Here is a 25823-nt window from a genome sequence, read left to right as displayed (position 1 = left end):
ATCCATACCGTGTACGGGTTCTGGGAAGTCGGGGGGGAAGGAGGAGGGGGGTTGGGGGGTGGAGGGAGGGGGGGCATACAAAAAAAATTGTACTTCAATGTTTTAATGATTGATGAATGATGAAATATTTGTGTTTTTTAAAAGAAATAAAACCTTTAAAAAAGAGAGAGAGAAGGGAGAGCCATCATGGCTACCATGAAGCTGGGACAGCCAAGGCAACAAAGAAATGTGCAGGAGTGATGCAGATGAACAAGGATTGGAGTTGGGAGAGAAGTTTCCTTTTTATTTAGACCCTAACCTTAAAGAAAAAAAGAAAGAGGAAAATCCAGGAAAAAAGACTCTTAGAACTATTTTTTAAAGCAGAGAACTACCATAGAGAGAAATATCCTAGACCTGAAAAGAGGAGAGAAAAGCAAAAAACCTTTTAAAAGATAGAAAATTTGGACTTTTAAATTGGGTAGGCATTGTTTTGGAAAGGCATAAAAATGCTGGACTATCAACTTGAAATTACTTGAATAATGGACTTTGTTACAATAAACTGAACTAAATTTGGATTAATTATATCTATAAGACTTGAAACAATGCTGAAACCTAAGCTGAGGGTGCCATCTACTGATGAATGGAATATATCAAACCCCTACAAGTTTAGAAAAACTTTTTGATGAGAGAAATAACATCCATCTGGAGGATTGTGGTGACACTGTTTTATAACTAGTTACTTTATGATTACTGGAGATCATATCATGAGAATAAAAAAGACTTTTAAGTAAAGTGATTTTTGACTTGTGGAACCTTCCTGGACTACTTAAATGGAATTGATTAATAATGCTGAGATGTAAAACAGAAGTGAGAGGGAGAGAAAGAGAAAAAGAGAAATGAGAGAACAAAAAGGGCAGAAAATGAGAGAAAGAGAGAGAATGAGAAAATGATAGAGGGAGAGAATGAGAGAGAGAGGAAAGAGAGGTAGAAACAATTGAGAGAGAGAAGGGGAAGAGACAGAAAGAAGGAGAGAAAAGAGAGAAAATGGAAATGAGAGGGAGTGGGGGGGAGAGAGAGACCCATTTCCCATAGAAAACACTGGGAGCTACAAAACCTGGGTAGGCGTCGCTGGGGGGGTTCACATGATTGGGTGGGAGGTTTTGTTGCTTCTGGTGTTTTCTTTTCTGTGGGTGTCCAAATGGCTCTTTAAGCGTTTAAGATTGCAGATCCATGATATAGCCAAATCATTATTGGCAATATTTAATGAAAAGCACTATGGAATAAAACACCAATACCAAAACATTCCTTTCTCAGTTAAGTTTTCCATATTGCATATGAGAAAAATAAGAAAAATCATTCAGAGCAAACATTTAAACACATACTAGGAATAAACTCATCAGTGAAATTGGTATATAAATATCATATTTGATCTCTTCTCATTATCTGAAGCACAACGAACTATAGTTTATTTATTTCATTTTGATAGCCACTCAGCCATCTCAGCAAGTAACTATGAGTAGCATACATCAAGTAATACTTTTTCCCCAACGGAGGCTTCATAATAGCCAACTTCTGAACTTTAATGGGATTTCCTAATCTAAATCTAGAATCATATATAATAAGTCTGCCATTTGCTAGAACTTTGCTTATGTTATCAATTTCAAAATTGAAAAGTGTTCATAAAAGATTAATTAGCTAGTAGCTAACAGTTGTGAAACAATAAGAAAATATCTGGAAGACAAGAAATTGTATCTATAAACTCCTAAGTTGCCACAGTTGACTTCAAAAGGTTCTTTTATAAATCATTTTTCCTTTGATCAATCAGCTTTGGCTTGAATGCTGGATGACATTAGTCAGTTTCAATAATATTGCTATTGTACAAAATGAAATAGTTGCTTGAATCACAGAAATGCCGCTTATTGTTTTCATTTTGAATATTAAATATAAGTACATTGATATCTTACACACATACACACACATGCAATTATAATGTGCATATGAACACTTTGCTTTTATATTTTAAAAAATCTATGGTTCAACCCTAACTAGAGGTTGAATTCACACTGAAATTTTGAGATGCCAGGGTCTATGGACTTTTGTCTCATTATTGATAAATCTTTTCTCCCCATTTCTGAGTAATACAGAATGTTAGCTATTGACATGTGAGATAATAGCAACTTAAACCTAGCACCTCCAACTGCATTGATGTTGTGGGCTGTTAATAATTGCAAAAGTAATTCTCTCAAAAATATTCAACATATTATAATGACAATTATTATATGGTAAGGAATGAAAACCATCATATTTATTTCTAAATTTTATTTATTTCTAAAATTTATATTGCCTCCATTTAATACTAATTAACATACCCAGGGTGGGTTACAACAAATGCTATTGTTAACATAACATCAAAAATATTATAGCTTTTGGAAAGTTTCGGGCCTACACCACAAACTGCTCATAACAACAAACCTTCTTGATATCAAGATGATCCATGTCTTTGGTATTAGCTATAACTGTTATAAATACAAGGTTTACTTTTGGGGGGCAATATGCTGATTTTGTAAACCTCTTAGAGAGGGTTGTAAAGCAGTATATCACACTAAGTGCTTTCAGCTCTAACTAGAAAAGAGAGTTGAGCAAATGTCAGCCTGACCAAAGTTTGGCTGAACTCTCCACTGTCAGCTAAGTTACACTTACGTATGTTTGAAGCATAATGCTTTGAGTGTTTATTAATAATACTTTTATTTCTTAATTGTATGTGGGTGGATAATTACTCCGATCTTTCTAGAAATTATCCCAAGTGCAATTACAGATGACTGAAAGTGTCTTTGCTGTAACAGAGGGAATTAATTCAGAATGAATTAATTCAGTCAAAAAATAGAGTCTATTATATTTGCTACAAATCACTGCAAACTATTTCATGTAAGCAATTAATTAGTTAGTCCAGGCATACTGCAGACATTAGATGCTATGTTGCTTTATAGTCATATATTCTGTAATGGAAATCAATATAAAGGATAGGAATTTGTATTCGTAACATATTTTGAGTTAAGTGCTTAACTAATTTCATTTTTCTTACTTCTTAACACTCAAAATCTATGGTTGTTAGAGAGAGCTCCATGGTTCAACTATCAGGAATTATTTAGAAGAATAGAATAGAGTGCTCAAGCACAGATCAAATTTAACTTATCCACAAAACAACTTGAAAAGCAAAATAGTATGAAACAGTAAAAAAAAGTTAAGCCTCTCTCAAGTTGAATCCAATATCCAGTTTGCTTTCCTAGCAACAGTTGTAAATAATTTACACCTGTTTTGGATTGTAGCCTATTTGGCTTTTTTGAGATTTGCCAACATAATTAGGTGTGCCAAGTGCTACGATAAATGCAAACTAGGAAACACCTTTGCAATAAAAGCACCTTCTTCATTTGCCAGTCACAAAAGTAAAATAAATATGTATGCACTTTTCTCTAGCCTTTCACTAGTTGCTTGAATGCTGAAAATTTTCTACATCCAATCAAACTTTTCTCAGCAAGATTATAAACTAATAGTAATTTGTTTAAATTTGGAAAAATACGTTTGGCAGGATAGTCTTTAAAATTAAATGATGAGTATTTAAAGGTTTGCTTATAGAAAATGAGGTAAAATATGAAATGAATAGATCGCTCTATTTTAAGAGATGGTGTTCAGTTATTAAAGTTGCTTATATTTGGTGGCATAAAGGAGGTAGCTACTATTTTCTTCCTCTCTCTAATTTCTTTTTCTTTCATACTGTTTGTTTTTTGTACTTTGCATTAGTTTTATCTGTACAATGTAATTTTTAATAAATTATTATTTAAAAAGAATAGTGTCTGGAACAAATATTTAGTGAATTGTGCTATAAAAGAAAGCAGAATATCTGGTAAATGAAGTGTTGAAGAATAATATATATGTAGATGGTACTTCCTAAAATGAATTTAGTGAAGTAATGGGATTTGGCAGTCAAAACTATCAATATGTGGCTAAGGCACCAGTTTGTATAAACCAGGAGACTGAATTCTAGTCCCTCCTTGGGCATGAAAGCCAGCTGAATGACTTTTTCCTCAGTCAGTCTCTCTCAGCCCAACACATGTAACAGTATTATTGTTGTGGCGAAAGTATCAGGAAGAAGGAATAGTCACTAATATCAGCAGGTCTTGACAGTCCAGTAAATATTTATTGGACTCTTGTGCCAATAATCAATTCTATATAAGCTTTTTCTGCACTATCCATTGGTCCGACTATCAATAAAATATTACATCCCATTCTGGGTATTGTATTTTGGGAATGACATTAACACTCAGCTTCAAATTCAACAACAAAAATAAGAATCCTCTTCTAAAGAAATATTTGATCAGTTAGTATAGATACACTGGCTAAAATATGGAATTATGAGTAGGGACATATGAAGAACTCTAATATTAACAATTCAGTTTATATTTTAAAAAATATGCACTGATAAAACTACTTGACATGATAGTGTATATAGTTAAATATGTTAAAATTTCAACCAGAACATTTGAAAAGTTATGGTGAATAGTGATGAACATTTTTCTCCTTGAAATGTACCATATTTTTCAGACTATAAGATGCTCCAGATTATAAAACACACCTAGCTTTTGGGGAGGAAAACAAGAGAAAAAAATCTACCTCTGCCTCCCAGCATCCATCCAGTATTCGTTTGGCCCACATGCTGCAGCCCATTCACCACTGTGGCCCAATCAACACGGCCCGTTTGCTGCCACTACTCATTTGCTGCTGCCCATTCACTGTCGCCGCAGCCCTTTCGCCGTTGCTGCAGCCCATTCGCTGTGACCCATTTGCCGCAGCTGCCGCAGGTCGTTCAACAGGGCAACGACACATTCAGACCACTGCCAGTTTGCCACCTCTGCAGCCCATTCTACAACAGCTAATTGGCATCACACTCCCCCCTCCCACTGCAATATTCACTGTGTAAAATGCACAGACTTTTCCACCCACTTTATTCTATCTTGGGTTCTCAAAAACAGAAATTAAAACCCAAACCATAACATCTAGGTTCTGGCTATTTTTTGTGATATTTCATGTGTTTGTCAATATCTTCTGTAAAAATATTATATTCCAATACTATATTGTCTTATACTTGTTTCTAAAAGTGATGTGTCTAGATGTCTGCAAAAATTCAGAAGGGAAGAAAATGACAAAATATACAGTATATGATGATTTCATTCTGCTAATGCCATTTATTCTCATATTTGTTCCAGAACTGGGACACAAGTACATTTATATAGTGCCATCATCACATATATGCCATTCTTTTGATGCCATTTTGGATTCCTGAAGATATTGCTGGTGGTGGTGGTGGCTGCCTCAAAAACAAAAATCTGACTTTGTGCAGATTCTTCTGCTGAACTTACATTACACTACTCAGGTGACCCCAAGGACACAAATTTGCAAGTGGATTCAACGACTATCTGAAAAGAAAGCAAATGACCAGCTGTCTACAAGGAAATCCTTCCATTCCCCATCTTCCCTTCTACTTTCTCTTGCATTAAATGTGCTTGTATCTCCGTTTTCCTAAATTCCTTGTAATATCTTCTGTTAGCTTGAGAACTTTGTTTGGAAGCCTTGAACATTCCATAAGTTATACATTAATTCTCTGCTTTAAACCAATTGTACATGTTTGAGACTCTTCAGTTCCTTTAATATTTTTATAACCAAAATATTATGCAAATATGTAACAGTACTGTACATATTCATATGCTGTACATATTTGTGTAATGTTTTGGTTATAAAAAATACTTGAGCAGATATTCCAAAGGTGCTTTTTCAAGAGGCAACTCGACTTTGTTTTTCTTTGAAGATATTTTGCTTCTCATCCAAAAAGCTTCTTCAGTTCTCACTGGATGGTGGGGTGTGGTTTATATTCCTTGCAGACAGCTGGTTGTTTGCATTCTTTTAGAGTTGTTGAGGCTTCCAAGTGAGACAGCCATATGCTGGATGAATGAGAATCTCTATAGATATTTAGCTATGCACTTTGGAATGAAGTGCACCTTTCAATGGTGTGGGAGTAAGCAAATTTTCAGAAAAAAATTGCAGTGAAGGGACACAGGGCAGAAAACATCCTGCAGAAAGCACAGCTCCACAACACAGTTCTCTCAGCAGTTCCAAGAAGACTCCACACCCATTTACATTACTCAGGTGACCCCAAGGACACAGACAAATTTCCAAGTGGATTCAACGACTATCTGAAAAGAAAGCAAATGACCAGTTGTCTACAAGGATTATAAATCCTTCAATTCCACATCATCCAGAACTGAAGAAATTTCTTGGATGAGAAGCGAAATGTCTTCAAAGAAAAACAAGAAAGTCCAGTTGCCTTTGGGACAACCACATTTGGGACAACTATGACCTGGATGACTGAGAATCTCCAGAGACACTTGAGCACATACTAAACTTTATTGCATTGATTCATAATGATTTTCTAAATTAGCTTGAATGTTTGCAATTATTATTTGACATAATTATCAAATCAAATTTGTCAAGTAGTTAAAATTTTTTAGGGCTTAAATGTTAAATCACTTAAAACTTAATTATATATTTCATTGATTCCCTTTTATTCTTCAATTAGTTTTACAGATAATTATTTTACCTGCTAATCTAAGTAAACAAAGAAAAATCTCATAGTGAGTCCAATCAGGCCATGAAAAGAAATAGGGTGCTAACCCTTTCCCAATACATGAATTGTGGGGAAAAATTAAACCATAACCCAAAAGACCCTACATGGATTGTGCTGCATTTTTAAGATGTTATTCAACAGCAAATCGTTAATGAATCAAGATGCTGAATATTTTTTAAAAAATACTTGAATAGAAATCAGAAAACTGAAGCACTTTGGCAAAACAGTGAAAATCACACAAAATCTGAGTTAGATACCATTTTGTTAGAAAATGTGTTTTATTTCACTAACATTCTTATTCAAATCTAAAATTCTGCAAACTTACTTTTATATATTATATATGTATATATAAAATATATAGAGTATAATTTTCTATTACAGAGAATATATAGCTAAGAATAAATTAGTTTATTGCAATGATTGTATTTACATTGTACCCTGTTCGATGTATTGAAATAGGCTATTGATTAATTCCAATAATTAGAAAAATTGCCATCCCTAATAATTTTTCATCATTAGTTGATCATTCAATCTTAGCCAGACAAGATTTTTAAAAATATTTTTGGTAATAATAAGCAGAGACTGAGTGGGATGCATAAGTGAATAAAATATAAAGTGTATGCATATCATATCAAATTAAAGAAGTCTCTATTCAGTATAATATGGCTGATATCAATGTCTTTGTTTTGGTGGTACAATTTGCTGGTAATCTTCTTATAAAACTAAGCCTGAAAGATAAAAATAGCTTTAAATATACAGATTCAATTAATATAGTAATATTTTTATGTTAAACAGTTCTCATAGTTCATTCATGGAGATATCTGAATTTGCAATGGCCAAGAACTATTCTCAGTGCAACTCTTGATGACATAATTACACTACCATTTTTCTGAACTCATCATTGGTTCTACTTATTTCTTGGATGCCTATGAAATATTTTAGTCCCTTTCATATATAAATTAACTTAATTTTTTAGTACAATGATTGTTTTTTTATATTTTCCATTTTCAGATGTGGCATGAATAAATAAATTATCATTTTAAACAGGCCTCGCATGAAGTATTTATTGGAACCCTGGCTATAAGAAAATCCACTTCATCTCTGCACAGAATCCTTGGTAGGTCCAACATTAATCTCAGGAACCATTCTGACAGTCTTTCAAATTAAGGGATTCATGGAGATGTTTTAAGGGGTTGTTTAAGGAGATGTTTTAAAATCCTCCCATATTTTAATAGCAATAGCAATAGCAGTTAGACTTATATACCGCTTCATAGGGCTTTCAGCCCTCTCTAAGCGGTTTACAGAGTCAGCATATTGCCCCCAACAACAATCCGGGTCCTCATTTTACCCACCTCGGAAGGATGGAAGGCTGAGTCAACCTTGAGCCGGTAAGATATGAACAACCGAACTGCAGAACTGCAGTCAGCTGAAGTAGCCTGCAGTGCTGCATTTAACCACTGCGCCACCTCGGCTTTTAAGGGAACCTTAAAATCCGGGAGGCACTAGTAATGCACTGATAACATAAATAAGGGAGGAATTCAACTGTGTCAGGGATGACTATTTGGTTGCAAATTGAGATGCCATGCTTGATTATTAAATGTTCCTTTCAAACATCTACTCCCATTTGCAAAAAAGTATAAGGGAAAAAATGTACACAAATTGCTCTATTTTATTTTAACTATTCTCCCATTTTAGTTCTTAACTTCCATAAAAATACCTGAGGATTAAATAACATAAAATATTCTTTATTTCCCATTGGATAGCATGGGTTATTAAACACAGATGTGATATCCTTTGCTATAAAAGAATAGTGTAAAATAATACCATCTTCCATAAACCAGGCATAGTCTGGGCAGATGCTTTCTAATTTATGGATATATTGTAATTCATCCAGAGTGTTATTGGAATTGACCTTAGCAAATCTAGTATGTACGTACATACATACATATATTTCGTTGGCAGTTGGACATTGGCAGTTGGAGACCAATCATTCCATGATGGATGAGCTAGTGCTTTGAACCAACTCCTGCCAACCAAGCAGTTTGAAAATGTGCAAATGAAAGTAGATAAATAGGTACCACTTATTATTATTATACAATTGTATCACAGCGGCCAGTTGTTTCGCCGGATTTGGCATTGGTTACTAGTCAGGCCCCACCCAGGGGCCTAGGACGTCATAACGTATTTTCGTAATATGCCTGCAGATCCAAGCAGTGCGGCTTTTTGCATTTGACTGATGGTGATTTTTGTTGAGGATTCAGAAAATCCTCCACTTACGACCGGGAGGCAAGCAACAGTGTAGGCTGCGCCCTGATTGGCTAGGGCACAGCATAGCCTGTTGCTAGCCAGCCGGGCCATCCTGATTGGCTGGGGTACTGCGTCTGGCTCTCGCGTCTTCCCTTCAACCCTCGATCCTCTAAACTGGCGACGAGGGTGGGATACAGCGATTCCTGAAGCAGAGCCTAGGACAGAGCGAGAGGAGATTCAGCCATAGCCGCTCAAGCCGCGTCAAACCGCCGGTGCGACGAACCGCTGAATTTGTTTTTTGATTGCCCTAGCCAATCAGGGTGCAGCCTATACTGTTGCTGGCCTCCCGGTCATAAGTGGAGGATTTTCTGAATCTCCCTTGGAGAGGAGCTACCACGAGCAGGTCTCACCCCTCCGACGACTGCAGGCGAACTGCGAAGATCTGGGCGGGTCCGGCGCCACCCCGCCTACCTAGAGAACTACGCATATTCCATTCAGGGGCATGCGCTTTAAGTCGGGGGGAAGGGTTGTTGAGGATTCAGAAAATCCTCTACTTATGACCGGGAGGCCAGCAACAGTGTAGGCTGTGCCCTGATTGGCTAGGGCACAGCATAGCCTGTTGCTAGCCAGCCGGGCCATCTTGATTGGCCAGTGTACTGCGTCAGCAGTTGCTAGATGCTCCTAGGCCTGTGATTGGTTCCCCCATTCAATCTCTGTATATAAATACATTGGCGGGGAAATGTTCCGTTTGAATCGCTGTCACTGCTGTTTCTGAATAAACCTTGTCTTCTTTTGAAGTCCTGGCTCTCGCGTCTTCCCTTCAACCCTCGATCCTCTAAAATTTTGTCAATTTTTAACTGTTTTAAATGTAATTCCAGTGCTTTTGGAATAGCACCCAGTGTGCCAATTACCACTGGAATTACCACTGCTGGTTTGTGCCATAGTCGTTGAATTTCGATTTTTAAGTCCTGGTATTTTGCAATTTTTTCATGTTCCTTATCGGCAACCCTGCTATCACCTGGTATTGCGATGTCTATGATTGTGACCTTGTTTTTCTCAACCAGTGTGATGTCTGGTGTATTGCGCCAGTATTTTGTCTGTTTGTATACGGAAATCCCACAAGATCTTGACTATCTGATTTTCGGTGACTTTTTCAGGCTGATGTTCCCACCAGTTTGTTGCTGTTTTAATATTATAATTTTTGCACAAATTCCAATGGATCATTTGTGCTACTGAATTGTGCCGCAATTTAAAATCAGTTTGCGTGATTTTTTTTTACAGCAGCTGAGTATGTGATCAACAGTTTCATCAGCTTCTTTGCAAAGTCTACATTTGGCATCATCAGAGGATTTTTCGATTTTGGCCTTAATGACATTTGTGCGGATAGCTTGTTCTTGCACAGCCAGGATTAGTGACTCTGTTTCTTTCATTAATGTACCTGTTGTTAACCATAACCACGTTTGTTCACTGTCCACCTTATCTTTTATTTTTTTCAGAAATTGGCCATGCAGTGCTTTGTTCTGCCAACTCTCCATTCTTGATTTTATCACATCTTTTCTGTATTCTTGTTTCGTCTGTTGGGCCTTCAGTAGATTTTTGTTCTTTACTTCGATTAATAGATGTTCTTGACTTTCTTTTAAATAATCAGCCAGTGCATGTTTTTCTTCTTCAACTGTTTGCTTCGCTTGTAATAATCCTCTGCCATCTGATTTTTGGGGCAGGTATAGTCTATCAGTATCACCACGTGGATGTAAACTGTAGTGCATTGTCATTAGTTTCCTGGTTTTTCAGTCCAAAATGTCCAAATCAGCTTGTGTCCAGTTAACTACACCAGCTGTGTATCTTATAACTGGTATTGCCCAGGTATTTATGGCCTTGATTGTATTTCCACCATTCAATTTAGATTTCAAAACTTTCCTAACTCTGTTGGTGTACTCTCGCCTGATAATAGTTTTTACTTCTCCATGCTTGATGTTATCCAACTGCAGAATGCCTAAGTATTTGTAGGCTTCATTTTAGTTGCATTTAATTAGTTGGCCATTGGGCATTTCAATTCCCTCACATGCAGTGATTTTGCCCCTTTTTATGGATACAGTGGCGATTATCATTATTATTACCGAATTGTATCACAGCGGCCAGTTGTTTTGCCAGATTTGGCATTGGTTACTAGTCGGGCCCCACCCAGGGGCCTAGGACGTCATAACGTATTTTCGTAATATGCGTGCAGATCCAAGCAGTGCGGCTTTTTGCATTTGACTGATGGTGATTTTGTCAATTTTTAACTGTTTTAAATGTAATTCCAGTGCTTTTGGAATAGCACCCAGTGTGCCAATTACCACTGGAATTACCACTGCTGGTTTGTGCCATAGTCATTGAATTTCGATTTTTAAATCCTGGTATTTTGCGATTTTTTCATGTTCCTTCTCGGCGACCCTGCTATCACCTGCTTTTGCAATATCTATGATTGTAACCTTGTTTTTCTCAACCAGTGTGATGTCTGGTGTATTATGCGCCAGTATTTTGTCCATTTGTATACGGAAATCCCACAAGATCTTGACCATCTGATTTTCGGTGACTTTTTCAGGCTGATGTTCCCACCAGTTTGTTGCTGTTTTACTATTAAAATTTTTGCACAAATTCCAATGGATCATTTGCGCTACTGAATTGTGCCGCAATTTATAATCAGTCTGTGCAATTTTTTTACAGCAGCTGAGTATGTGATCAACAGTTTCATCAGCTTCTTTGCAAAGTTTGCATTTGGCATCATCGGAGGATTTTTCATTTTGGCCTTAATGGCATTTGTGCGGATAGCTTGTTCTTGCGCAGCCAGGATTAGTGACTCTGTTTCTTTCTTTAATGTACCTGTTGTTAACCATAACCAAATTTGTTCACTATCCACTTTATCTTTTATTTTTTCCAGAAATTGGCCATGCAGTGCTTTGTTCTGCCAACTCTTCATTCTTGATTTTATCACATCTTTTCTGTATTCTTGTTTCATCTGTTGGACCTTCAGTAGATTTTTGTTCTTTACTTCGATTAATAGATGTTCTTGACTTTCTCTTAAATAATCAGCCAGTGCATGTTTTTCTTCTTCAACTGTTTGCTTCACTTGTAATAATCCTCTGCCACCTGATTTTCGGGGCAGATATAGTCTATCAGTATCACCACGTGGATGTAAACTGTAGTGCATTGTCATTAGTTTCCTGGTTTTTTGGTCCAAAAGGTCCAAATCAGCTTGTGTCCAGTTAACTATACCAGCTGTGTATCTTATAACTGGTATTGCCCAGGTATTTATGGCCTTGATTGTATTTCCACCATTCAATTTAGATTTCAAAACTTTCTTAACTCTGTTGGTGTACTCTCGCCTGACAACAGTTTTTACTTCTCCATGCTTGATGTTATCCAACTGCAGAATGCCTAAGTATTTATAGGCTTCATTTTCTTTGCATTTAATTAATTGGCCATTGGGCATTTCAATTCCCTCACATGCAGTGATTTTGCCCCTTTTTATGGATACAGTGGCACATTTTTCCATGCCAAACTGCATTGAAATATCGGTGCTGAATACTCGGACTGTGTTTGTCAATGATTGGATTTCTGTTTCTGACTTTCCATAGAGTTTCAAATTATCCATATATAGTAAACGCGAAATTTTTTCAGCTTCTTTGGCTGTTTGGTAGCCTAATTTCATTTTTTAAAGATTACTGATAGTGGGATCATTGCGATGATGAAGAGAAGAGGTAAAAGTGAATCACCCTGGAAAATTCCTCGCTTGATATTAACCATTCCGTAGATCTCATTCCTTACTGCCAACTCAGTTCTCCATTGTTTTATTGCCTTTTCAGTAAAGGATGTAATATTTTTGCTAATGCCAGTTGTTTCTAAGCATTTTATGATCCAACTATGCGGCAGTGAGTCAAATGCCTTTTTGTAATCAATCCAGACCATATTCAAGATCGTTTTTCTGTTCTTACAATTTTCTAATATCATTTTATCAAATAGAAGCTGATCTTTTGTGCCCCTGCTCCTTCTTTTGTTGCCTTTTTGCTCTTCTGGCAAGATGTTGTTTGTTTCCAAATAATCCATCATGTTATCTGCAATAATGCCTGTGAGTAATTTGAAGGTTGTTGGCAAGCATGTTATTGGTCTGTAGTTTTCAGGTGTTGTTCCTTTAGTTGCATCTTTCTGAATCAAGTATGTTTTTCCAGTTGTCAACCATTCATCAATTTGGCCCTTTTGTAAAATTTCATTCAGTTGCCTGGCCAATATTGCATGTAAACTGGTCAGATATTTGAGCCAGAAACCATGTAATTGGTCCTTTCCAGGTGATGTCCAATTCTTTACCTTTTTAACTCGATTTTTGACCATCTCAGTTGTTATTTCTAATACTTGCATTTGTTTGTTGCATTATTATTATTGTTGTTGTTGTTGTTGTTATTATTATTTTTTGGTGGAAACGTAACAGCATTCCATGTGTCTCAGTGCCCCCCCCCCACACACACACACATACATACATACATACATACATACATACATACATACATACATATATATATACACACCGGTATATGATTTTATATATAAATTATCAAGTCACATCCCAGAATGGGGAGAAGCAGCAGCTGCACCACAAGAAAAGTGGTATATTAATTGGATAAATAAATGAATAAATAAATAAAAATTAAAGTTCTCTTCTGAAGGAGCTAAACAATATATACATGAAACATTAACCTCAATTAAAAGTGTTGAAGCCATGTATAAAACACATTTGCCATGAGCAAACTAATTTGATTTAAATCAGGTTATCTCCATGTATATTTGAATGGAAATGATTTTATATGGATATTCTACATCCAGTTAGGTGGCTTAAATTCTATTGAAATAAGTATCTAACCACACAGCTACCAACCAAAAATTAGGAGAAAAGGAATGGGAGTGTTACATTCACCTGTTTTTGTGGATCAGTTCCACCTGTGGAAAATGCTACAAGAAATGTCCTAATGATGGTGATTTCATTGGAATGTCACAACTAAAGATGACTTTGCCTCAGGTTTTGGATCCACTGGGTCCCAATTATTCAGTGCCTCCAGCCAAAAAGAGGTCTGAGACTGGCCCTCAGTTACCTTAGCTTAGAGTTTCCATAACTATTTCTCTTTCCAGTGGCTCTAGTTGAGACTGATATAAAAGAAACATACAAAACAAAAGTGGATTGCTCCTGATTCAGCTCGAATTTGATGAACGGAGTGACAGTGGTGGGAGGCTCCGCCCAACTGCACGGACAGCTTCTGCATGCACAGAAGCGTTGTGCACACGAGCGAACCAGTAGTAAAAAAAATGGAAATCCACCACTGATACGAAATGACTAGTGGGCTGAAAATCGAACAAAAGGATTCATCCTGCCCATAATGCAAAACTTTTAGCAATGATGTGCAAAATGTGAAATCAGATGGCACAACCGATGCTATAGTGACTTAGATTTGAGGGAATCTTAGATCTTTTTATTAAGAAGTGAGTCCCATTTCTCTGCAGAGTTTCTTATGAGTAAGTATAATTAAATCAAAACTGTTCATCTATTATAAGGGAGATGTATTTACTTCCTTAATAAATAGATGAGAGGAGAAACAAGGCAAAACAATTGTAAATTGGTTACTTAATAAAATAATTCTAACTGAAAACACTGTAAAGAGAAATAGTTATCTTTTTATGATATTCAAACAAAGAAAACTTTGCTCCATCTGTTATTCAAAGACATTAGATGCTATCAAACATCTTGATTTGCTTTTGAAATGAAATGTTTAAGGGTTTCTTGTTATATTTTATAGTGCAATTGCTTTGAAAATTAGTGATTTATTTGAAAGTTCTTAATTATTGTTTAAATTTCAATTGCCCACATATTTTCCCTTCTTCAACTGAATCTGTAAATCATGAACTTAAAAATAGACTACCAGATTATCTGGACACATCATAATGCTCAGCTTATCTCTCTCTCTCTCTCTTTCTCCCTCCTCCCCACCCTCCCTCCCTTCCCCCGTCTGAAAATATACAATGTATTTTGTCCATCAGTTCAAAAGCAGTGGGCAAAGAGTAATCCTGTATAAATTGTCTGGCTACATATAATTTCATTGAGGTACATACATACATATGTCAACTTTATGTGTAAAAATGCAGGACAAAAACATTAAAACTTGATTTAATGCCTAAGCTTGTAGGTTGTGTTCATGGTTGTGGCAGAGGGTATTTATGTTTGTGTGTCATGACAATATATTCAGTCGAGGAAAACAACCTCAGAAAGCACAATAGAAGATTGTTTCCTTTTGTATTATTCTCTGATTAAAATAGATTCTCTATTCTCTCTTTAAAAAAATACAAACCTGTGGACTGTCAAACACAACAGTAAATAGATGCTCATCTTTCTTTAAGCTCTTTCAACTTGGATTCAAAATAGAAACTAGCCTTGTTAACATGCTGGTCCAGCAAACTGAAGTCTGCAAACCATCCCTATTCTTTGCTTTTATTCACAGTACAAGTGTGTAAATCTGTAGACACCTGAGGAAGCCCTGAAGAACTATAAATAGCTTTTTCTGAGGCAGGGGGAGGGGAAATAGCACATTCCTAAAGATGGTGCAGAGCAGCTTTTTGTACAAATAATTCAGGAAAGAAAACCTCTTAAGAAGTTAAACAGAATGATATTATACACAGAGTATGAATGAAAAATCTGCTGCCATTAAGAAGGATCCAATAGAAAAACCAAGATCTCAGGCAGATGGAAGGATTTTGTCATTGGGATAAGGAACAAGAGGGGGAAGAAAATATCAAGAAACTGGGTAAAGGGACCTGTGTGTGTGTGTGTGTGTGTGTGTGTGTGTGTGTGTGTGTGTGTGTACACAATACATGCACACACACAAAAATTCCCTTTCCCCAGTTCAAATGTGTGTGTGTGTGTGTGTGTGTGTATGTATGTATGTGTGTATATATATATATATATATATATATATATATATATATATATATATATATATATATATATATATATATATACATACATACATATATATATACACATATATACATACATACATATATATATACACATATATACATACATACACACACACACACACACACACACATACATAAATATAAATACTAATAATACTAATACTAATAAAACCAGTGGTTTGGAAGGATTTTCTCATTGGAGGAACAAGAAGGGGAAGAACATATCAGGAAACTGGGAAAAGGGATGCATGCATGCATTCATGCATGCATGTATACACACACACACACACACACACACACACACACTACATGCACAAGGACACAAAATCCCTTTCCCCAGTTCAAATATTTATATTTGAATAGTAATAAAATTAGTGGTTTGCCCTTCTTATATTTTTATAGAAAGAAATAATTTCCTTCATTATTAATTCCCACAGATAGCCTAATTCAAACTTTCTTGTATCCCTTTGGGGGCAAGCCATCAGGCTAGAAACTGGAAGATCATGAATTCTAGTCCTACCTTAGACACAAAGTCAGTTGAGTGACCTCTGCATATATCAAAGTAGACTTTATGACAAAATATAAGGCTATACTCTCCTGTATTTCACAAGAGTCTCAAAACATTCTGGAAGGTTGCTTAATATTAATCAAATTATTTTTTTCCAAGCAGAGTCACCCCAAATTCTACAACTGGCTGGCTGGATTATTTTATGAACATGTAAAATATAGAGTCAGTGGTTAAGGCATCAGAATAGAATCTTGGAGACCATGAATTCTAATTCTTAAGTACAAATCTAGGTGACCTTGGCCCTGTCATTCTCTCTCTCAGCCCTAGAAAGGAGGCAATGGCAAACCACTTCTGAAAAACCTTGCCAATAAAACTGTAGCTCGTTCAGCTTCTGAGAATCAAGCACAATTGAAAGAAGAAAAAATAATGATCCATTTACCATATCCTACCCCAACCCACTTTGGTCTCATTTAAAATATCCCCAAATTGGGCATGGGATAATGGTTGCACATATATTCACAGAGAAAGACATGCTTCCGATTACCAATTCAGCACTGTATTGATACCACTAATATATGATTTAAGAGGAGCTCATGCCAATACCAATATCACCTCTACTCTTTACTCCTACCAGATACCCTCAACAGATGTTATGCTCCAATCTGTAAGATAAGCAATTTCACATGCATCCAATATACACAAAACATACAACACTTCACATCACAAACTGCAAATCATGTTCCAATGCCAAGCCTTTTGGTTAGAGATTTTCAAAACATTTAATTTGTCAAAGAATTTCTTAAAAATAAATTTGCTACTTGTATAATAGAATAACATGATTGCAAAGACAATAACACTTTGTTATAATTTTTAAGAAACAGATTCAGCTTGTTTGCCCTAATCCTTATCAGTCCTAAGAAGACATTCTACTGTGAACATTTTTTTAGCAGCCCCCCCCCCCCACTTCTCCGTTCTGAAGACTGAAGAACAACCTGGTGAGGAACAGTTCCGAGGAAACCTACTCACCGTCTTCCAGAGGGGCTGCCTCTTGGCACTGACTGAAGTGGCAGTGACTATGAGATGGGAGACGGACACTATCAAACCGAAGACGATGGCCAGGAGAGTGCGGACGGGCAAAAGGGAGTAGGAAACGAAGATGACCAGCATGAGCTGCCACATACCCTGCTCGGGGGCGCTGGGTGATTCCATGCCATTGGCGCCTATCGAGAAAGGGCAGCAGAGGAAGGCGAAGGTAAAGCTGAAAAGCAAGGTGAGCTTCACTATCTGCTGCAGCTGTGTGACTTGCAGGTACTTAACATTGGTGACAATGAAGAGGGAGAGGAAGATAATACAGTGTACAGGATGGGAGCCCTTGGAAATAGTCAGGCTGGGGCCCGAAAGCAGCTCCAACAGCGCCAAGCTGGCCGTCAGTGCGATCAGCACGGCCAGCGCTTTGAGTGTGGACGTCTGCTCTAGTTTCAGATTGTAATTCTGGAAGAGCGACTCCAGTTCCTTGCAGTCGAACTGGTCCTCACAGGCGACGCCGTCCAGGAAGGGTACCGGGGAACCCTCTCCGACAGTTCTCACTGCCGCAGCTCCGGAGGTGTTGCTACTACCGCCTGCAGCCGACGGAGGTGGCGGCGGCGGCGGCTGAGCCGCCAACGGCGGGCCGGGTGTGGAGGAGCAGCAGCAACAGCAACAGCAGCGGCGGCGGCGGCAACATTTCTTCTTCCTCGTCTTCTTGCTCTTCTTGACTTTCTGAAACGGCATTTCCTCCATGTCAGGGCCATTCATAAACCCCGCAGAGGGAAAGCTCCTCCGCTGCTTCGGCCACTGTCGCTCCCGTCGCTCAGCTCTGCAAAGAAACCAGGGGAAGAGGGGCGGGAGGGGGGCGGCGGCGGCTTTTTTGAGAACGCGGGAAAGCGGTAATGGGGGTTGGTGAGCAGGAGCGGTTCTAGACACCGAGAGCCAACCGAAAAGAGAGCAGCAGTCCCCGAAGGCAGCCCACCCGCCGAGCCGCTGCCACACGCAACAGTAACCGCCGGAATGGTCCGCTTTTCAGATGGCCTCAGAGCGACTTTCGGAGGCGCAAAGTCACTTTCACTAGGCTCCAGGCTGCTGCCGCTGCTGCCGCTAATTCAACGCGCGGTGTTCCCTGCTGGCACTACATAGCTAACAGCTTCTCGCCCTCCGCACTCGGCTTTCCTAGGCTGCAGCTTTCAGGGGCTACAATCTTCGAACGCCTTCGTCCGAAGACAGGAAAGCCAGCAAAAAATAGGAACGCCTGGGAGACAAAAGACTAGGATTGACAAGAGACTCGATCCACAGGCTGATTTGATCAGAGGCGGCAATTTGGAAGATACGATGGTAGGAGAGAGACACAAGCATACTGGTTCCTAGGGAATTAGGCGAAGCAATAAGAGCTTAACCCTCCCAGCAGCAACGCAAGCAAATTTTAAAAAAAATCTTCCGAATAATAATTATACATAAAGGGTTAAATTAAGAGGATTCCAAAAGCGACAAAGCCAGAGCAGGGAAGAGAAAGAGTAAGTGAGGGATATCGAGACAGGGGAAGACAGGGTGATCCCCTTCCTACGTCCAAAATCATTTTAACTGAGGAAGCGTCCTGCGCCTGCGCACCTTTTGGCTTGAGAAACCAGGCGCGTCTGCCCAATCTTAGTAGATTGCTGGGGGGGGGTGTGTGTGTGTATCCATTTGAGGTTTTAACAGATCGTGTCCGAGTTTGATGCTCCCCACCCCATCTCCTTAGCTTTCTCCTAATTCTTGATCCTCCTCCATTTCTCCATCACGCGTATTCTTGCTCTTATTCCCCATCACCGATCAAAACGCGTGAGGTGGGGTTTTTTTAACTTTGTGTCACGCCTTCCTGCCAACAGATTAGAATGGACACCTGGTAGTGCATGCAGTATCGGCAGCAAACAGGCTGCAGTGCACGAGGGAGCGGAAAATGGCAAGTGGGGAGAGGAATTTAGTGGCATATTCGGGGGCGGGGCGGGGGCAGCTGGTTTCTTGCCATGATTTCTTTTATAAAGTTAACTCGGACGACGCTTGAGATCGCTGAACATATCGCCATTTAAAATTTACCTGCAAAACGAATCTCATTAGTCTCCCAGTCTAACTAGGAGGGATATTCATAACATTTAAATACTCTGAAAAGGAGATGAATTCTTCAAAGCAGGGTCCACAACGAAGCAACTTTTATGTCAGAATGTCTTCTTTCAAGGTTTAAGGAGAACGGGAATCAGCCTTTCAGCATTCTAGCCGTTTTCAGATTTTCGAGATCTGGGTGTGCGCGCATACATAAAGAACTGCGGTTACCATTTTGTTAGGTTGCTTTTAGGTTCCCTCGCATTCGTTAGTGCCATACAGTAGAACAGGACAAAGACAGCCTCTGTTCAAATGGCAAGCACCTCCGCTGCTGAGGAATGAGATCGTTGCTGCCACCTGGGTAGCTGTTAACTACATCCTTGCTATAACTGTCCTTTTTTGTAAGCAGTCTGATAAATGTCTGTTTAAGTAAATTAGCAGGTAATATGTATTAATTTTTTTAAAGCATGTTAATATACTTCGGACCCAGTTCTACAAAACTTCACAGTCAAAATTAAGCATCTTTGTTCTAAACAAATTAGAGCCTGATTGTTCCCTTCTATCAATTGTCAATAGTTCATAAGTATGTGGTTTTTTTAATCCATTCTCTATTAGCTAGATGAAAGGAATAACATTATTATAGAGCTCAGTTTGAATTTTATCAAAAATATAGAGCTTATTACAATTGCCAAGATGGGCATAAAAAAATTGGGAATTCTCAATTGTTAAATAGACTTAGTAAGTGGATAAGCATATACATAAATAAATAAATAAATAAATAAATAATAAATAAATAAATAAATAAATAAATAAATAAATAAATAAATAACTAAATAAATAAATAAATAAATAATAGTTGATTATGTACAGCTTCCATCAAGAAACTGGTTCCCTTGAAAGATAGGGTGGTTGCAATTGTGAAACTGATCTGCTGGAAGCTCTGCAGAGCTGCAATATTTCCAAGATCAACTTTACTGCAGTTTCAAATTCATCAGAGTTAATCAAGAAATAAATCAGCCTATCTTTTTAACATACAAAATTTTGTGGAATCAAGGAGTTCAAACTTGCTTTTGAAAGCAGGACAAAGACTTCATGTAGAAATAGTGTAATGGTTGCTCTGTATCAACCATTTGCTCAGAAAAATTCTGTATCACAAAATTGTAACACAAAATGTATGCCTGAAAATCAGATTATGTTAATTGTAATGGCGTGTTATATATTATCTATATTATACACACCTTCAAAGCGTGGTTGCTTTTCTTTAGGAAGAAATAACTTTGGTATAAAGCAGTTTGAAACAGATAACTCACATCAGAAAAAAGTATGAACACTCTTTATACTGCATATAAAGTATATTTGAAAAACAACAGGGATTAAGTAAGAATTTTTCTCTAGAGAAGAGATTAATGAGGAAAGAGCTACATTCTACTTCCCGATAAGGCTTCTAGACTACACAGTTTCCTTATTCTGAAGTTATTCTTCAGGAATAGCAGTTTTTAAACTTTTCTTGATGTATCTATGGTATGTGATAACTCACAGGTTTATTGGGTGTCTTCATGCTTATTTAACTGTATGGTAATGTCAAACAGATATATGTTGGATTCTAGGACTTAGAGCATTTTCACACATAAACATTACAAATGCTTCTTTGCTATATAGCTTCAAGAAAAATACACATGTTTATAACTTGAGTTTCATATTGAATGTGAAATCATGTTATGGTTTAACTTCCTAGTGTGGGACCATGCTGACTTCCTTGGTTTGGTTTCCTTGCGTGAAAAGTGGAAGCTTTAACATTATTTAACTTACTTAACATATTTTTTCCTACTCTATTGGCTACCAAAGATTGTAAAGAGAAGATGGCTTTGAGATTGGATTAGGAAAACAGAAAAATAACAAAAGAGATGGGCTAATCTTTGATTTAAGAAGCAAATAAAGATCTGCAATGATTACAGCAATGCAGAGTTTATAAAAAGGTAATATATAAAGAGAAAAAGTTACTGGGCAATATATGCATTTGAAAAAAATGGGAATAACATATTTCAAAACTGAAAACAAAATAAAAATATCACAAATATTTTGCATCATAAATCTAGATATAAGAGTAAAGCTGCAATGCTGTTTTACATACGTGGGAAAATTCAGTGAACATAATATAAATTACATCTAAACAAATATGCTGTCATGGAATACTACTGTAAGATAATTAATAGGATTGATCAAATATGCTATGAAGGTTTGGTGATTTTTCAGGCACTTGAATTATACTGAATATACTGAAGATGAGTCTGAGTTTAGCTCTTTTTTCTTAAAAAAAAAAAGGTTAGACATTTCCATAATACCTTCAATCCAGTTAATCAGAGAGTTCAAATGGAGCCATGACAATAGTGTTATTTCAGTTTTAGAATCTTACGTTGATGAGGAAAAAGAAGAACAAGGTTAAATTAGATTGGTCAGTCAAGTAAGGATTTTTCTCCCATAACTAAGTGGTAGTACTTTGGTAGTAGTAGGTAGTAGGTTGACTTTGATGTAGGTTGATTTGGTTGACTCAGCCTTCCATCCTTCCCAGGTGGGTAAAATGAGGACCCAGATTGTTGTTGGGGGCAATATGCTGACTCTGTTAACCGCTTAGAGAGAGCTGAAAGCCCTATGAAGCGGTATATAAGTCTAACTGCTATTGCTATTGCTATAATATTTTTTAAAACAAATACTACTTTAAAATTAACAATTTTCTGAACACACACACAATATGTTTGATTTGTTATTATATTGTGTAATAAATCAAATACACTGCTATGATTGGACATTCATGCCACTAAATGATCCTCCCAAATTTAGCTTTAATTGACTTTGGTGGCCTAATGCAATAGACAAAATTATATCCACATTATCTTGATAGGATTAAAATAGTTTGTTTTTAACAGATGGATTAGATGTTTTCCAATTATCTTGCTTGTTCTATTTTTTTTTAGTTTCTTATATCCATGCACCAATCAGAAAATTCTCTTTCATTTTTAGCCCTTCGTATTTGTTTACCTTTAACTCTAGCTTGATTAATAACCAGATCATACCACCATCATTATGCTTACCATTTTATGGTTTTACAAAAATATAATGCACTTATAAATACTTATGTTAACATAAATACTTATGTTAAAAGCTGTTTTAACATATGCTTCTTTTACATTCCAAATCATAATCTTCCATACAGATTGGCCGATTGATATTGCTCCTTATCACACTTCATGGCGTGTATAACTGAGGCTTTCACATAATATTTAGTAATAAAGTGAAAGTAAAATGGGTGCTGGCTTAGTTGTAGCCATGCAGTTGTCAGGCCATATGAGGCAGGCCACCTCTGGAAACAAGAATCTCATGGATGAAATACTTTATTGAGCACCAAGAAAATTGATTTGCAAATTTTAAACCTGAATTGACAATATCAGAATAATTATACAAAATTAAAAATATAGAATGTTAAAAGTACATCTAGAGGTAAAAGTACCTCTAGCTACACATGACAAATTTATACTGAGCACTGCCTTAACAGAGCCGAGGTGGCGCAGTGGTTAAATGCAGCACTGCAGGCTACTTCAGGTGACTGCAGTTCGGCTGTTGAAATCTCACCGGCTCAGGGTTGACTCAGCCTTCCATCCTTCCAAGGTGGGTAAAATGAGGACCCGGATTGTTGTTGGGGGCAATATGCTGACTCTGTAAACCGCTTAGAGAGGGCTAAAAGCCCTATGAAGCGGTATATAAGTCTAACTGCTATTGCTATTAACACCAATCACTGACCCGAGTTCATTAGGTCTCTATTGTGAAGAAAAAATGTGGAGATGCTGCTTTGAAGTTCTGAAATAAATACAAGATATAATTTAATAAATAAAATAATAATAAACATATTACTTTCCTTTCTTCATCAGAATAGATGAAAACCCATTTTCAAAATTCCCAAGTCCTTCAAATAAAAATATTTCTATTTAATCATGTACATTCAAACAAGTTATTCCATACACTAAATTTAGATTTGGAATAAGTTGTTATGCTTTATTTTTGATAATAATAAATACATTAAATGAAATGAAAATAAAGAATTCTGCTGGTCAAGGTAGTCCAGAAAGTTGTCAATAGCGGTGTTAAGGAATCTACGAGGACTAATCATCTGAAGCCTCTCTTCACTCCTAAGGATAAACATTCATCTGGGCAACAAAGTCTGCTTCTGTCATATCCATTAAAGGAAATGTTTAAATTAAGTCAATCCATTTTTCTTTTTAAAGATATCAACAAGTTCCATACCAGAAATCTTAAAGGCATGCTAATGAAAGGAATGTGTTTAAAATGTTGCAACAGCCCTGAATACTATTTTTCAGAAGCTAAAAGTGATTGAACTTCACTGTCAGAGCGTTCTCAGTTTTGCTCCTATGAAAGAACGACCCTTGACTCCATAGGTGTTAGAGAAAAGGTACTTTTACTAGGGAACTGGATGAAGCACAAGCGAGGCAAGTTCTGAGAAAAATCTGTGCAAGAATAATATATTGAAAGCAATCCCCAATGTCCAAATCCCTCCCCCCTCTGGGAATAGTCCAGTCAGATCCCATTCTAATATTTTCACATTATGCAAGATTCGATAGCCCAAATAGTCAATTTCATCATGATGAAACTCACATTTTGAGAGTTTAATATATACTTCTGCAGCTCGTTGCTTTTTCAACACTGCCTGTACAAACTTCACGTGCTTAACCTTGGTTTTGGTGTAGATTAGAATGCCATCCAGGCACACCAAAACCCCTTTGTACAGGTGCTCATGCAGAATTTTATTTATTGCATAAACGGGGGAATGGGAGCACCCTGAATTGGAAGCACACATGAAATAATTAAATGCCATTTTCCATTCATCCCCCTCCTTAATCCTGACATAGTAAAGTGAAGATCATGCCCTTGGACTGGCATGTCCTTCATTAGTGGTAGTGAGTACACATTTTCTACACATTCCCCATTTAGCCCATGGTAGTTGATGATAAGCAAAGGGACCCATCCTTTTGGCTGGATAAATTCTCGCTGTAAAAGTTTTTGCTTATGAACAGGTAGAGTTCTTCTAGCTCACAGAGCATCATGGAATACAATTTGGGTTTTGGTAGTTTGGCTCCAGGGAGGATCTCAATAGACATGTGGGGCAGGGGGGCAGGAATGTATTGGGCTAAATGGATTGCTAAAGTCTTCTCTCGGGTCACAAAATTCTTTAGCAATCTTAGGGCTGGTTCATGCCATGACAGCCAGGTCCTTATGTCTTTGGGGCCTGGGCAGCCAGTTTTCGGGAGGGGCTCCCCCCACTTTATTGGCCAGGCAGATTTTTAAAAGTCTTTTTCTCCAGTTTACATAAGAGTTCCATTCCTGGAGCCACAATTAAACTCAAGGTTTCCCAGTGACTTCCAATCCATAATTCCACCAGCTCCATTATAAAATGCATGAGCACCTCAGCCACAGTCCCATCCAGTTGGCAGAAAACTAAGGGCACCCTCAGCTGCCTGAGGCTTATTCCCAATTTCTCTACTTCTGCTGCGCTCACCACACATCTGGTGCAGCCCAAGTCCAACATCTTCCCCTGGATGCCCAAAGAAGGAACTGTCAAGTTCAACAGGGATGGTAATGGGTTTCATGTGGTGATTTATCAGGGGGAAACACCATCAGCATCCATATTTTTCTTTTCCTGGGAGGGGGTTTGGAGTCACTTTGGCGGCTTGTCATTCCATTGCTCAATGCCTCTCTTTTCCAAATCTAAAGCAACCGTGGTCTTGCGCTTTGGGCTGATGTTTCAGGTCAATGGTCCCTTCTCCACTCACATGTTGTAGTTGCAGGACTCGCCAGGTCGATCTCAGCTAGCACATACCACTGACAAAGGGTGCAGGAGACTCCGTGAGATGCAGGTGTTGTACAGAACATCATTGAGCACATCAGGATGTCTTCTGCTAGTCGGCTAATTGGCACACCAGTCAGCTAACTGGCATGCCATTCACCAATTGTAGGCAGCCAGTGCTCTCCAGCCTTGATTGATGGTTTTCATCCAGCCCTTGCTGATGAGTGCAGGCCTTTTGCTACACCAGCAGGTCTTTGAACTATTTATGCAGGGCCATCATGAACTGGTTGAAATTCTGGAGCATAGTTGTTGTGTATGGAGGCAATCCACTCTGCTGTGCTGCCTTCCATGGCCATGGTCGCGCATCTGATCCAAGCTATTTCCTCCAGCTCTTCCTCCTTTGTTCCCAGGGTCAGTGACCATCAGGGCTTCAGAGTTTATTTGCTGAGGTT

The 25823-nt window shown here is 37.7% G+C and overlaps 1 protein-coding gene across 1 annotated transcript in view; it reads right to left on the bottom strand.

Moving 5' to 3' along the window:
* ADCY1 (adenylate cyclase 1) overlaps positions 1-19106 on the bottom strand; it is a 261866-nt gene extending 242760 nt beyond the window's left edge. Inside the window, exon 1 of the mRNA XM_014060098.2 lies at positions 17436-19106. Coding sequence (XP_013915573.1) covers positions 17436-18203 — 768 coding nt within the window. The 5' untranslated portion in view covers positions 18204-19106. The remainder of the gene's footprint in view (positions 1-17435) is intronic.
* Positions 19107-25823: the final 6717 nt, after the last annotated feature.

Source organism: Thamnophis sirtalis, unplaced genomic scaffold, assembly GCF_051295495.1.
Source record: "Thamnophis sirtalis isolate CommonGarterSnake01/CBP01778 unplaced genomic scaffold, rThaSir2_p1.2 scaffold_4, whole genome shotgun sequence".
NCBI classification, from domain to species: domain Eukaryota; kingdom Metazoa; phylum Chordata; class Lepidosauria; order Squamata; family Natricidae; genus Thamnophis; species Thamnophis sirtalis.
Note: the sequence above shows the minus strand (reverse complement) of the source record. Positions and strands in the feature narration are given on the sequence as shown.